This window comes from Ptychodera flava, unplaced genomic scaffold, assembly GCF_041260155.1.
Source record: "Ptychodera flava strain L36383 unplaced genomic scaffold, AS_Pfla_20210202 Scaffold_75__1_contigs__length_567515_pilon, whole genome shotgun sequence".
NCBI lineage: Eukaryota > Metazoa > Hemichordata > Enteropneusta > Ptychoderidae > Ptychodera > Ptychodera flava.
The window spans coordinates 284,314-300,256 of NW_027248397.1; the positions used below are offsets into that span (position 1 = coordinate 284,314).

General features: G+C 38.4%; 1 protein-coding gene across 1 annotated transcript in view; it reads right to left on the reverse strand.

The window, feature by feature from the left end:
* LOC139128871 (GA-binding protein subunit beta-1-like) overlaps window positions 1–15,669 on the reverse strand; it is a 39,688-nt gene extending 24,019 nt beyond the window's left edge. Inside the window, exons 1-2 of the mRNA XM_070694573.1 lie at window positions 15,545–15,669; window positions 14,095–14,190 (exon numbers count right to left, since the gene is read on the reverse strand). Of these exons, the coding sequence (XP_070550674.1) occupies window positions 14,095–14,190; window positions 15,545–15,559 (111 nt within the window). The 5' untranslated portion in view covers window positions 15,560–15,669. The remainder of the gene's footprint in view (window positions 1–14,094; window positions 14,191–15,544) is intronic.
* Window positions 15,670–15,943: the final 274 nt, after the last annotated feature.

Sequence of the window (15,943 nt, forward strand, 5' to 3'; positions counted from 1 at the left end):
TCGTTCAGAATACCCCATTTGTATCGGTGATGGCAGCGATACAAATTCTACCGTATGGGGAACAGTTGTGTGGCCACTCTGTCAACACATTTTCAAAATCGCGTACCATTTTTAGTCTGCGTTTGACAACTACAAAACAGGTATCGTTTTAAAGCTCTGACATTGCTCTTCTTCCTTGCAAAATGTTATACGCGTACCTACACAAATAACCTTTATAACAGTATTCTAATAGAGATGACGAACATCCACAAAATGATTCTCGGTACTTGAGCGAAATCGATAAACTGGGGGTAGAAATGAATCTTCAATATTTCGAATATTTGTTCACTAATCGGACTCCTTGTTGGACATGACCTTCTGTAGAACACGTGGATTATGTTGACTGTCGAAATTAGTCGAAATTCACAAGACAGAGGCTTAATAAGCGGCCCAAAACTGCCGATCACACTTGGTGGGTAATTTGTGACCCAGCGTGACCTGTACTTTATTAATGATGTAATCTGGTCGATGATTGGCTGAATGCAGGAATACATTATCATAATGAGTCTCCAATTTTGGAGCTGACCCGGACTGCATATGTAATTCCAGCCTTCAAACTAGTGCTAGAGTTCTGATTTTTGGTACACAAGGACATGTATCGGTGTTGCGGTTTTTTAACAAAATGTCACATGACCAGCTCATCCTATACCTCATTGATTATGCACATATCTAATTCTGGGCAAGCCAATAGAGCTGGAGTTCTGATTTTTGGTATATAGTGATAACCATTGAAAACAATTTTTTTCACAAAATGTCACATGACCTTGATGACCCTTGACCCCAAATATACATATCTGTCCATAACTCAGTAACCACAAGGGCTACACCCTTCATATTTGGTATGATGGGAGACCTTATGGTACCATAGGTCATGCCTCATTAAATATGCACATATCTAATTTTGGGCAAGCCAACAGAGCTTGAGGTCTGATTTTCGGTATATAAGGATAACTATGGGATACAATTTTTTTGACAAAATGTCACGTGACCTCGATGACCTTTGACCTAAATTACACATTTCTGTCCATAACTCAGTAACCATAAGGGCTACACCCTTCATATTTGGTATGATTGGACACCTTATGGTACCATAGGTCATGCCTCATTAAATATGCACATATCTAATTTTGGGCAAGCCAACAGAGCAAGAGGTCTGATTTTTGGTATATAGGGATAACTATGGGATACAATTTTTTTGACAAAATGTCACGTGACCTCGATGACCTTTGACCTCAAATATACATATCTGTCCATAACTCAGTAACCAAGAGGGCTACACCATTCATATTTGGTATGATGGGAGACCTTATGGTACCATAGGTCATGCCTCATTAATATGCACATATCTAATTTTGGCAAGCCAAAAGAGCTGGAGGTCTGATTTTTGGTATATAGGGATAACTATGGATACAATTTTTTTGACAAAACGTCACATGACCTCGATGAATTTTGACCTCAAATATACATATCTGTCCATAACTCAGTAACCACAAGGACTACACCCTTCATATTTGGTATGATGGGAGACCTTATGGTACCATAGGTCATGCCTCATTAAATATGCACATATCTAATTTTGGGCAAGCCAACAGAGCTAGAGGTCTGATTTTTGGTATATAGGGATAACTATGGGATACAATTTTTTTGACAAAATGTCACATGACCTCGATGACCTTTGACCTCAAATATACATATCTGTCCATAACTCAGTAACCACAAGGACTACACCCTTCATATTTGGTATGATGGGAGACCTTATGGTACCATAGGTCACGCCTCATTCAATATGCACATGTTTAATTTTGGGCAAGCCAACGGAAATAGAGGTCTGTTTTTTGGTATATAGGGATAACTATGGGATACAGTTTTTTTGACAAAATGTCACATGACCTGGATGACCTTTGACCTTAAATATACATACCTGTCCATAACTCAGTAACCACAAGGACTACACCTTCGTATTTGGTATGATGGGAGACCTTATGGTACCATAGGTCATGCCTCATTAAATATGCACATATCTAATTTAGGGCAAGCCAACAGAGCTAAAGGTCTGATTTTTGGTATATAGGAATAAATAAGGGATACAATTTTTTAGACAAAATGTCACGTGACCTCGATGACCTTTGACCTCAAATATACATACCTGTCCATAACTCAGTAACCACAAGGACTACACCCTTCATATTTGGTATGATGGGAGACCTTATGGTACCATAGGTCATGCCTCATTAAATATGCACATATCTAATTTTGGGCAAGCCGACAGAGCTAGAGGTCTGATTTTTGGTATATAGGAATAAATAAGGGATACAATTTTTTAGACAAAATGTCACGTGACCTCGATGACCTTTGACCTCAAATATACATACCTGTCCATAACTCAGTAACCACAAGGACTACACCCTTCATATTTAGTAAGATGGGATACCTTATGGTACCATAGGTCATGCCTCATTAAATATGCACATATCTAATTTTGGGCAAGCCAACAGAGCTAGAGGTCTGATTTTTGGTATATAGGGATAACTATGGGATACAATTTTTTTGACAAAATGTCACATGACCTCGATGACCTTTGACCTCAAATATACATATCTGTCCATAACTCAGTAACCACAAGGACTACATCCTTCATATTTGTTGAGATGGGATACCATATGGTAAGATATGCTGTACCTCATTAAATATGCACATATCTAATTTCGATGACCTTTTTTCCATAAATTCGGATAGTTTTCAATCGGATTCGAACCCACAACATACAGCATCAGTCTCCTAGCTGAAAGGCCACAGACAGAACCAGTTGGCTAAATCTCCACTCCCAAAAAAGAGTGGTTCAATAGCCGGCTAAGTTGTTACATTTTTCTGACTGAGGCCGCTCAACACGTTGTAGAGTTCGTGAAGCACTCACGCACGAATGCTCACTATCATACATCGCACATACACACTTTATCGAAGTGAAGAAACGAATTTCATAAATATTTGTCCATAACTCAGTAACCAAGAGTACTATACCCTTCACATTTGGTACGATCTTAGACCTTATGATGCCACATGCAGTACCTCATAATTGTGCACATTTCTAATTTTGATCTAGCAATAAACCTAGTGTTCGGATTTTTTGTTGACAGATGTAACATAAGGAAAGAAAGTTTAGTTGGAAAAAAGACATGTAACGGTAATGACCTTTGCCCTCTCTGATTACATTTGCCTTCTTTTTCCCACTTAAGATTGCTTTGGCCCCGGCATTGCTGCTTGCAGCTATATTCTTCTTCTTCTGCCGATTCTTTGTCGACCTAGATCTCTCAAACGGCTGAACGAAAACTTCTAAAATTTGCAGGGCTAGTAGGTATCAATTAGTACTCGTGCACCTGACCCTTGAAATTTTGATTGGTCACGTGACCTGGTGGCCATATTGGATTTCCAAAACCTAAAAATGGCTTCTCCAGAAGACCTAGGGGTCTAGTCGATTTGAAATTTTTTGTATAGTAAGCATGACCTAAGGTCTCTAGAATTTGCAAATAAAATCGCATGCGGTCACGTGACCTTGGCCACCATATTGAATTTTCTAAAATAGTCATTTAATCTTTAAAAATCTTCTTCTCCAGAACCGAAACATCGATTAAGCTAAAATTTTACTCATGTCATCCTTACAGTGATCTCTATTAAGTTTGCAAAAGACATTTCGATCGGTCACGTGGTTTGGCCGCCATATTGGATCTTTTGAAATCACAATTTAATCTTTAAAAATCTTCTTCTCCAGAACAAATTCACCAATTGAACTAAAATTTAATAAATGTCATCTACAGTGTGATCTCTTTCAAGTTTGTGAAAAGCGTTTGATTGGTCACGTGGTTTGGCCGCCATATTGGATTGTGCAAAAAATCGTAATTTAATCTTTGAAATCTTCTTCTCCAGAACCAAAACACTGATAAAGCTGGAATTTTACTCATGTCATGCTTACAGTGATCACTTTCAAGTTTGTGAAAGGCGTTTTGATCGGTCACGTGGTTTGGCCGCCATATTGGATTTTGCGAAAATCGTAATTTCATCTTTAAAAATCTTCTTCTCTAGAACCAACACACCGAGTAGACTGAATTTTACAGGTATCATCTATTGTAATATCTCTTTCAGGTTTGTGAAAGGCATTCGGATAGGTCACATGGTTTTGCCGCTATATTTGATTTTGCAAAACTCGTAATTTAATCTTTTAAAATATTTTCCTCCAGAACCAATACACAGATTGAACTAAAATTTTACACTCATAATCCCTAGTGGTAGTTCTTTCTAATTTCCGAAAGGCGTTTGGGTCAGTCAGGAGGTTTGTTCGCTGTAGTAGATATAGCGAAAATCGCAATTTAATCCTCGAAAAATTTCTTCTCAAGAAGAGAATCTCTTAATCTCACAGATTTAACTGAAATGTTACTTCATATCTTTCTTAGTGCGAGCACTTTCAAGTTTGCGAAAGGTATTTGGATCGGTTAAGTCGCCCCAATGTTCATAAGGCAGCAGTTTAAAACCTCGTCAGTCAGAAGATCGATCAGCGATGTATGTTATATTGTACACTTGAGAGTCAAAGATGGAACAACAGACTGCAATGCCCGCTGTCAAATTCAACTAGCAGTCGCACGAACCTAATCTCGGCCCATTGTGTATAGTAACTTCAGCGCCCAGGTTTTGTACGCCAGGATGACGTTGTCAAGTATACTGCCACGGAAGTACTTAGAAGAGCGTGCCACTAACTTTAGGGGTGGCCGACTGCTGTGATTGACTGAAATAGAGCGGGACAAGGTCCTGCCACAATTACTGGGGTCTACACACAGCTGTTTTGTGAGTGTCAAGGATCATAAATGAAGCTATTCGGGCAATTTTGTATGTAGGTATCTGAATGCACGCTCACTTGTTCATCACGAATAAAAAAGTAAGATATATGACATTGCAAGGTGTGGTGATTTTTTTATGTTTCTCTATCTGACATGCATGGAGTGGCCCTGGTATGTTGTGTAACTGACAGCATGTAGCTGATTAAAAATGTAAACAAGACCACATCAAAATTGCTGATACACATCGATTAAAACAACACCTTGTGTAATGAAGTTCGTGGTGACGTTGAGATCTAATTGAAACTAAAATGTCAATATTATGAAGTAAGGGTATGATAAACATTATAGGCTGTTTGTCATAAACATTTTGAAATCGGAAAGTGAGAAGTAAAATACTTGTAGAAAAATGTATTGCGTCACTGTTGCTGAAATAACAGGCTATCGACTCAATGCCGGCGAACTGCAAAATCGTCACTCACAGCCTGCAGGTAAAATGGTTAATCAGAGCTGGACGCTCTTGCCATTGTTCTAGGTCTAATTAGGTGCGACCATATCAGTTGTTAGTGTAGCTGTTCAGAATGTTTGTTTGCGCAGCTTATTACAGTGGGAACACTCAGTAAATATGCACTTCCTCAATTCCAAGGTTTGAATATTTAAGCATGTGGACTTGAGTGACACCAACGTTCAGAAACAACAATGCTAGAAACTTTTGCTCCAAGTACCACTACTGTCACTATTCAGTTTCAACGATCAACTCCATGAGTAATTTAGAACGTTCTTGTGTATGTTATCCAAACACTCTACATTAGGTGCCATACAATAAATTCTTTGTTTGCCGTTCGCGTGCTGGTAGGATTTTCAATGGACGAAATCTGAAAAACAAACATATTATCGCCTGCTTGAAAATAAGGTGCGCTGTGGCCTTCCTTTGTTCGCAATGACGCAGGCAGTGTTTCCGCTGCCTGCTCGCAAAATCGCAATGCGAGAAAAAAGTAGCGTTTGCCGAGAAGATTTAGGCAAATATTATCCAAACTTGCGGATCGAAATTGCAGATGACGTCATCACTTTGTCTGTCCACGCACTGTCTTGCATTCAACTTGAGAAGTAATACTTTATGTCTGTGCATCCCCGACCTTATGCGTCAGAAGATCATATTTGTAACACATACAGTAATGAATACAATTGTTACGAAATAGCTAACAAACCAAAAGTACCCATGTTTACCATGACTATTTGACTGAGATGTTACTAAGTTTTGGGTTGGACAACTTCGCACAATGTACCTACAGATTGCTCCGTGCACTGTGCAGTACAACGTCGTCACAGGCGTGCTGTTTACTTGGTAGTTTGTATAAGTGTAGTTTATGCTACGTTCCGACGTTCTCTTCCGTAGAACGTCAGAACATAGCATAAACTACACTTATACAAATACCTAGCTCTGCATGACAGGGCTGTGTGTTACCGGCGTTATACGATGTGGTGGGAGGCCGTATAACGCCGGTAACACACAGCCCTGCCATGCAAACAGCACGCCTGTGAGTGTCATCATCAACACTGAAGGATCGTAGTGACGGTGAAACTAAGCAAAAACGGCAAACTTTCGTTTTTGACTTTAGGCAGCTCCACCAATATTGGGGAGAAACCACCCCTAACACAGGTTGTAAGCGCAAGTAAAGCAATGAAATGGAAAGAAAGATTATGATCAGAGTAGGAAAGTCGACTGGAATTTGCAAAGTTAGGAACGGCATGGTTAAGGTGAAGTACTACGAATTACGTCAAAATTAAGTTGTGGTGTCATTTTCTTGAAACTTTGCACAGATATTCTTGGAAGTTGTGCAAGTGCAAAAATGAAATAAAAAATGGGGGTCACCATGCTTGTTTCCATGGAAACGGATGTTAAATTGGCGTCATTAGAAATAAATAAAAATGATATAATTCACTTAAACTAAAGAAAGCAATTATAAAACGCTTAGCAAATGAGTTAATTTTAATAAATACCAAGACTTAAGATCCATATTTATTGAATGTATAGTTTTCATGATGTTTGTGAAGAAATTTTAACATAAGTATCGATTACAAAATGACGATATCGAAAGTATATCACTACATAATTTTCGAACTTTCTTCCTGTCGTTTTGAATGGTGTCATTTTGACCAAACTTGGCGAATAAACTCCTGACATAATACCATTTAGTTAACACTTTTAATAAAAGGGTGTCACCACGCTACTTTTTACAATATCTCCAGGTGAATGGGTAATTTGCGCCATATAAATGGGAGAGAAATGTTAATTTTTCGCTCATATTGAATAAAAACCAGCTTCCTAGGGGGTCAAAATATGACAAGGTTATAGGACACACGCATTTCTAAGACACTGGGTCAAAAAATTAGGTAAAAGCGCAATTTCAACAATGACAGGTGATGTTAAATACATGCGCTACAAAATAACCCATTTGCGGCAGGCTGGAGTCAAATCTGCGCAGAAACGTTCTAAAGCGTGTGCGCGTCCGAATTCGTCGCCCTTCACCTTAAGGACCATGCATTAAAAGCATACGGCTTTTTTTCAACGTAGAGCGAGCATGGATGACTATTTTTTACATCCATGGAGCGAGTAAGGCACTCCTGAACGGCGAAAATGTTGGTGGTGTATTGCTGCCAACAAGAAAATATCTGTACTGACGTTAGGAACTTGTGTGAATTGGCTTCCTTAAAGATGAATTCGCAAGAATTTTCAGTGTATTGTGACGTGATATTGTAAACAGATTTTCAGAGAAGGCGCTCGCTCGTCCGCAGAGTACAGTCGACGTCCTTCCGCATTCATATTGTGCAAATGTGCAAGTCTTGTCGCGATATTTGAGCATTTAACTTGACCGTCAGTGAAACAAAATGATGTTTCTCCATATCAAATCATTATGTGTTTATATTTTCGGGTTATCTTTACGTATTAGACATGAACATTTGAATATATGATCCGTGATTTTCGCGATCCGTGGCATGATTCATATCAAGCTGGCCGTGAATAGGCACTGACGTTTTTGATGATGACCCCTGACCCAAGTGTCATCGATGCGCCGTGCGCTGCCAGCGTCCGAGCATCGCTTGTTAAATTCATAGAGCTAACCCATGGATTTTACATCCATGAGCTACCAAAGCTCCATGCTAAATTCAAGCGTAAAGCAAATTTATCGAAAGTCTATAATGCACACATTTCTCAAGTCTAAGAGTATTTTACTTTTGAACTGCTATGAGAATGGATATCTAATTCGTTTGAAAAACTGGTATGCAGAAGCAGGTTTCGTGCCGTTGTCTATTGCGATATGTGCAGTACAGCATTGATAGCGATTACAGGTTTGTAACTATTAAATATAGCTGCATCGCATACGCCAAACTTTTGCCTCAGGACTAGTATTATTTGACACTTAAAAGGGAGGATTCGTACTCAAGGCTGTTATGATTTGTTCAGCTACCCACTCTTTCTTACTGCAAACTTGTAATCTTATAAAAGAGACTGTAGTTTCAACTTTTACCACGATGTTTAGCATTTGTTTCCTGAGTAACAACTCCATACTTTGTTATTGCCAGTAACTTTTGCATTTTAATATTTGGAATTTTAGGTTTTGAAGAACACCCTTTTGTTCTACCCAACATTTTGAAATTCATAGTGTACAGGTCATTAAAACAACTAGTACTACGCCAAGAAAAATAAACGTTTCTTTCTTATTCTAGACATATTTCAAAAAATATGTGGTGACGCGGGTTTCTTTTTTCATTCTTCAATCAACAACGCAGGAAAAAATGAGAACATCATGATGCACGCAGAGACAAATGTACAGCAGTGTTGCTTTATTATTTTTGTACAGCAACAGTTCAGCGGTTTAAGTGCAGCATTTGCACAGTTTTCACAGAGTAATATAAGAGTGAAATATGTATACAGTTCTGATCTGAATGTTAGTGTCAATTATTTGTACGGTTCTGTTTTATACATGCACTATCGTGATGTATTTTTTGCATGTTTTTTTCATGTATTTCCTCATTAGCAGAAAATAGGACGCAGAGGAAGAAAAAATTTTTTATTTTTCTTGTCATCACATCAGTCTGTATGGCTGACAAGTGACCACACAATTAATGGACTTTTATTGTAATACTATTTCCCATTTGTCTATGACACACACTTTTTAAAGTCATGTAAATGGGAAATGGGGAAAATGATCTTTGACACGAAATTTTCATGTATAACAACTAGTTCAAGGATATATCAACACATAGGACACATATTAAATTTACAGAATGAGCTAGGATGGTGGTATACATCAATTTGGCTTAAAATGCTGGTTCGCCTAGACATAAAATGATGTGGTGAGGCAGGAATTTGTTACTGTAATTTTCTTTATTCTTCAATCAACAACACGGAGTTAAACATGACAACATCATAGGAATGCACGCAGACTGCACAGCAGTGTTGCTTAATTATTTGTGTATAACAACAGTTCTTTGATTAACTTAAGCGCAGCATTTGCACAGTTTTGACAGCGCAATATAAGAGTTACATATGAGTACAGTTCTGAATGGAATATGTGTCAATTATTTTTTTAAGCTTCTGTTTTATACATATACTATCGCCGAGTTTTTTGTGTTTATTTTGTTTTTTAATTATTTCCCCATGAGCAGAATAAAGGCTGACGCGGCGGATCTGAATTGACGGGCACGAGGATGACAGACAAAATTTTTATTTTCTTGTCATCACATCAGTCTGTATGGCTGACAAGTGACCACACAATCAGTGGAAATTTATTGTAATGCTATTTCCCGTTTGTCTATGACACACTTTTCAAAATCATGTAAATGGGAAATGAGAAAAATGATCTTTGACAGGAAATTTTCACTTATAACAACTAGTCAAAGGATTTGTCAACACATAGGACACATGGTAAATTTCCAGAATGAGCTATGATGCTCTACATCAATTGTACTTAAAATGCTTGTTCGCTCTCTCTGTCAAGCATACTTTCACAATCATTTCACATGGGAATTGAGATGCGTGAGCTTATAAATGTATTTTCACATGTGTTAACAACTAGTCTAAAGATTTCTCTACACATGAAACACATGGAAGCTCAAAATTTGCACATTGTATCATCAATGCAAGTACTTCAACCATGGCAACCGCTTGGGCCCCGCCAACGCTGCTTGCAGCTTTATTAAACTTGTGTTTTCATAACATGAACTGGTGTCGTTCGCAGTTCTTTGTAAAAGTAAGACAAGAACCTTGATCATAACTTAAAAACCCCATCACGACACTTGCCCCAGTTCAATTTTGACGGTCAGCTTTACAAGCACACCAAGACGATCAATCCTGCTGTCCAATACTGCCACAAAATTGACTCATTTCTCAAAGGATATTTATATAGCCTACAAACAGCAAGAGCCGCAGAGCAAACGACCGTAATGCGGATTTTTTTTCGTCTCGTTTGTACCTCCATTGTCATGCACACTTGCCCAAAATTTGTGGACGATGAGCAATAAGAAAAGTACAAGTGGTTTGCAGCAGAAACCTACTTAGTCCGAACAAAAGCGTAGGTGAATTTGTCCTCGTGGAGCGGGGCCGTTTGTCCAGTTTACATCCGATACTCTAAAGCGTTGTATGAGACTTCGGATTAGCTGTGTTCATATGGGCGTTATATTGTCTGTAAATTGCTCAGAAAATGGGAAACCAGGGAAGCCAACTAGCGTTAGAGGGGGGATGACTTACATATACCGCTGTCTCAGAGATGTTTGCTCTCATGCACTTGTAGGCGATCAATTATTTCTCTAAATCTGTCCGATATATATGGTTATAGCAGACGCATGCTCAGTATAGCCCTAGACATGAAGATCAGTCGCTCGAGGGCGCTCCTTACTCCCCCGTTACAACTGGACGCGGTCTGTTACGTATCTGTAGGGCAACAGAAGTTTGTTGTTATCAATCAGATTTCGTCAAGAAATTTATTGGCATTTTTAGGTCTATGTCACTCGCATACAGCCAGCGAAATGCATGATCAAAAATTAGCATAGGACTGCGCCTATTTTCTGTAATGTCAACAACAGGCAGACAAACATTGTAATTACCAGCAGTATTATATCCACGGTGAGGCAACAACTCTGCCAAGCAACAATCGTGATTTTACGTACTTTAAATCATTGATGTGAAAAATAGCTCTCCATGTTTAAATCGACCGTGCATGTTACACCGAGGCAGTGAGAAAGTGTTCGGAAGAACTCAGAATTGTGCTGAACACGAAGTAAAGGCAGGCCCTTGAAATTTTCTGTACTGGAGTGGACGTTTTCTTTTTTTCGGTGTTACACTTCACCCAGTGTGAGCAAATCATATATGTAGAAGAACTGCCTGGGAGCAAGTCCACTAGCCCGAGCTCAAGGTTATAGCATTTTTACCGCCGGGCAAGTAATTGTGGCGCCTATTCGCCCGACGTGCTAGCGTAAATTAGGCGAATAGCAAATAGAAAACGTGTCTCGTGTGTGGGTGTACGTCATTGCTGCATTCATAAATAAAGACCTTTAAATTCGTTATAATCCCCAGTGAAATTCTTAGAATAAAATAATTTATTTCGACCATGCCGTGACTGATGAAATGACTTGTGTGAAGCACGGTCACTCCACAAAACGGACGCCCATCTCCGTCGCGTCGCCACGACACGACGTACTACTATCTCGAATGGCTTTGCGTTGCAGCCATGGCGGATATGACATGCAATGGACTCTTCTATTAGGGGCCGTATACTAACAATATTGCAATAACGTTTGGTTTTACGTGTAGTACCGTCACTTGAACTTCAATTCTACATTATTTTATCATTCTTTATTGTTTTCTTTCATCAAAAGTTATGGCTTTGTACACCTTCCTGATATTCACGCACGCCTTACAACAAATAGTCTTCTCATCTAGCCTACACATACAGGAATCATCTACATGTACCATCGCACATTGCGATCGCGATCGACACAACATTGAAATACATGCATGTGACGCTATTTTGTGAGTCATTTGTTGGAAATTACATCTATTTTCGCAATTATTACATAGGTATCGAGGAATAGAATGGTTTTAATGCGTAGGGCATTGAGGACACCGAGATATTCGCAACATGGAGTGGGCAGCAGTCTCAGATCACAGAGTATCACATTACAGTCATACCATGTATGCACGCAAGAATGGTCATGCATACACTGCACTAAAAAGAGATGATCAGTATCTCGTCATATTATTTTATTCATAACTTTCGTTAATTCAATTAATTTAAGCAAATATCTTCATCATGATGCGAGGTGCAATTTTTCCTCACATCTTGCAATTGGAGAGCTGGCGGTGAAAAAAAAATGAACCTCACAAAATTTAACAAGTAAAATTATCTGGTCAGACTGATTCCTACCACATGTGAATGTAAGTATCTACAATGTTATAATTTGTGCTGACATACTAGGGACTGCAATCGCAGTTGATTGACAGTGTTGCCATGGCCACCATACTTATTATGCAGAGATAGGACTTAGTTTAATAAATATTCAACAGCACTCTGTATGAAGTTCTCGTATTGCAGCGATGAGACACAGCTATAGGCGTAACTAAATTGCTTTTATCTTCCAGTTTCATGTAACAGACCACGTCAAGTCGTAAGAGGAGGGGAGCGAAAGGAGAGACCTTCAGCGACGAATTTTTCTGTCTAGTATAGCCCATCACTTCTATAAATGATTTTATGCTGTAAATAGGAGTGATTTTTCCTAAATTCATAATGAATGAAGCTCTGTAATTTGTCTAAAACTGTCTAGTTTAAACAGAGTTTTAGAGTTTCTAAAATGCTGTGATACCTTTTGTAAAATTTGTAATTTTTGGATATATCAAATTTAAAAAGGGAGCAACTTAATATTCATTAATAGCTGTTTGTTTTGTTAAGACTGATAATGCGTGCTATTTAACTCTCTCACTGACTCCATTTGTACATGAGTGGGGGCATTGAAACACCTAAACAGTTAATATACCAGACCAATACCTTGAAGTTAGATTTTCTACTTGAATTGTCTTCATCTACGAAACTCAGTCTTTCAATGCCCGTGCAATTCCATGCACGCCCCGCCACACCAACCAGTATAACAATAGTTTTTGAAGGTTTTTATCTATAGATTCAACGAAATGCTTCGTTTGATATGACATTTAAATGTTGCAGTTTCTTATTAAATTGACGAATTTATATCTCTTTAGGTCCGATTTCTCGGGCTCAATGGCTCCCGGTAAAAATATGCTGAATCGTATGAGATCATCGTTTGCTGCTATAACGGTTTATGACAAAAGCTTCACAAAGTCTATTAACAGCATTTATATCTCTTTAGGGACCGTGGATAAAACATGCGTTCGGCCTCAAATCACCACCCTAACCCCCTACCCCAAAAAACGAAAGTTTATGAGTGCGAAAATCCAACCATGCATCATTCTTCATCAGCATGCCGTACAATTTGTAATTACTAATTACGTCGATATTAAATCACGAATACGCTACTACCCCATACACTCTCTAAAATCAATCCTTTTTCAGCACACACTCGACAAGAAAGGCAACCAATAGAATGGACTGAATTGAAGCAGTATATCCAAAAACTAATTACTTACAGCTGTAACGAATTGAAACACACGTATGTAAGAAGAATGCCAGTGTAGCGCTGGTGCCCCACTGTAATGGCCTGATACACGCCAAACAATATAGCGGTATTTTGCGATACATAAAACGTATAGCCAGATGTTGCGATATAACAAACTCGTATTGCGAAGTTCGCGCTCTGTAATCGAAATACAGCCAAACCCCCTTCCCCTTAAGTGCAAGTTGTGTTCGCCGTGCCTGTGCTTAAATTATCCGCGGCCCCTTACAGAAGTGTGTCGATGTACTCTAAGTATCAATCGTGTATTTTGAATTTCAATAACCATTACATTTTTGGATAAAATTTAATAGCAAGAACGAATACGAGTATGGATAAGTTCTTCATCTTCCTTACTCACTCACGTTGCACAAGCAAGGTAATGAAAGAAGAAATGAAAATTGTTTAGTTTTCTAAATTAATTTATAAATGATAATTGCAATGTAGGATATCGGCCTTAACACATCAAAGCTATTTTTAAATACTTTGTTTGGGGATTTCACTGAAATAGTTTTGTAGATATTTACAACATGAAACAGATAATACTTACCCAATAATAATCACCTCTACCATTGACATCACATCGAGCATCAATCAAGGACTTAACTCTCTGAAGATCACCTTGCCATGCTGCATCAATGAGATCCTGTCATAGTAAATAATTAGTATATCCTGTTATACTGAGATTTCGGAACGGCATGTAGGATGATAAAAAACCAACTATATAATGAATTTAAACAAAGTCAGTACCAAGTACAGGGGATTTGTTTACATTTTACATACAATTTAGTGAGTTGTATATCATCATCTTACAGCACGTACATTGACGGGTACATGCAGACCTTGTTTTATGCGCAATACACGGTTACTATATGTGTCATATACGTTTATTCGCTCTGAATTTTTCAATTCATTGCCAAGGACGGCAGTACGAAGGACAGCAAAGCTGATGCAATGTGGTTACTTGATCACTTGAACGGTATCTTCTTGTGATTTTGAAAATTAAGGGAACACCGAGGAGTCAAAAACTCAAAAGAAAACAAATATCCAATCTCTGCATCTACGAGAAACTGTAATAGTAGGTAATAAGTTATATCCTGCTAATCCCAGATTCCTGTAATGGTAAACAATTAGTTATATCCTGCTAAGCTCAGATTCCGAAACTGCATGTGGGATGATAAACAAACATTTAAAAGAATTTCAACAAATTTCAGTACCAAGCGCAGGGCTTGGTTACCTTTATACACACAATTTAGTGATTTGTATATTATCATCTTACAGCACGTATTTTAACGGGTATGCAGATCTAGAAAATTGTCTGATACGCAATACACAGAACTTATATGTGTCGTATACCCATCTTTGTTCCGATTTTTCATTAATTGCCAAGGGCAGCAGTACGAAGGACAGCAAAGCTGACACAAGATGGACATTTGATCACTTCCCTGTGATTTTGAACAATAATTGAACCATTGACCACCGAGGGTCTATGATTGAACTTATCTATAACTCAACTAATTATAACGATTATATCCTATTGGAATACCGGTACGCTAGGACCATGGTGAATAACGTTTCTCATCTTTTATTACCATATAGAAGCATTATGATTCAATGATCGTGATTAAATGCATGCATGAACGCCATTATCTAAAAAACGCTGAAAATTTCCACCACAGACTGTGACTATTTCACATCTAGGACAGCGATGACCATGCTTAGGAAGGAGCGTGCATATACCTTCTGATGCGCGAGACAAAGTTGTTTTTCCTTTCTATTGGTTTCTAGAAAGCCGTGTTTAATACTATTTAGTCACATGTAGTTGAATGGAGACAGATGAGCCTTCCAGTCTGACAGATTCATTGTATAATGTGATAACTTTGACCAAGTAACATTGCATGCCCGTCAAACTAGAGTGACGTAGCACAGTTGAATGAACTCTTTACGTGTTACATACTATGGACGTAAAATCTCGCGAAAGAATCGTACAGTCAACTAACCTGGCTGGCAGCCATGCTGATGCCATAGACAATGCCAGGAGATCATCAAACTTCCTTACTGGCGTCACCTTCTCGACGTCCTGGCAGTCTGTCGAAACAAATATGGCGTTAGTCAAGGGGTCTCGTGACCGACGATACGCTTTTAACCGGTCATTGATTAACTTCTGGTCTCCTATTTCAATATAAACAGCAATAAACAATATTTCTCTCACCTTGTCAGTGTTTGTGACAGCATACTAGTCCTTAACTTAAATTATCTTTGCAGGTGGAAACATGGAGCAATAGAAATAATTCCAAAAAGTAATATCATGTTTTGCTATGAATACGTACATGGAAAAGACATAAAGAGGAACATTCTATGTGAAACTATAACGTTCATATACAAGTATTGCGATTTTC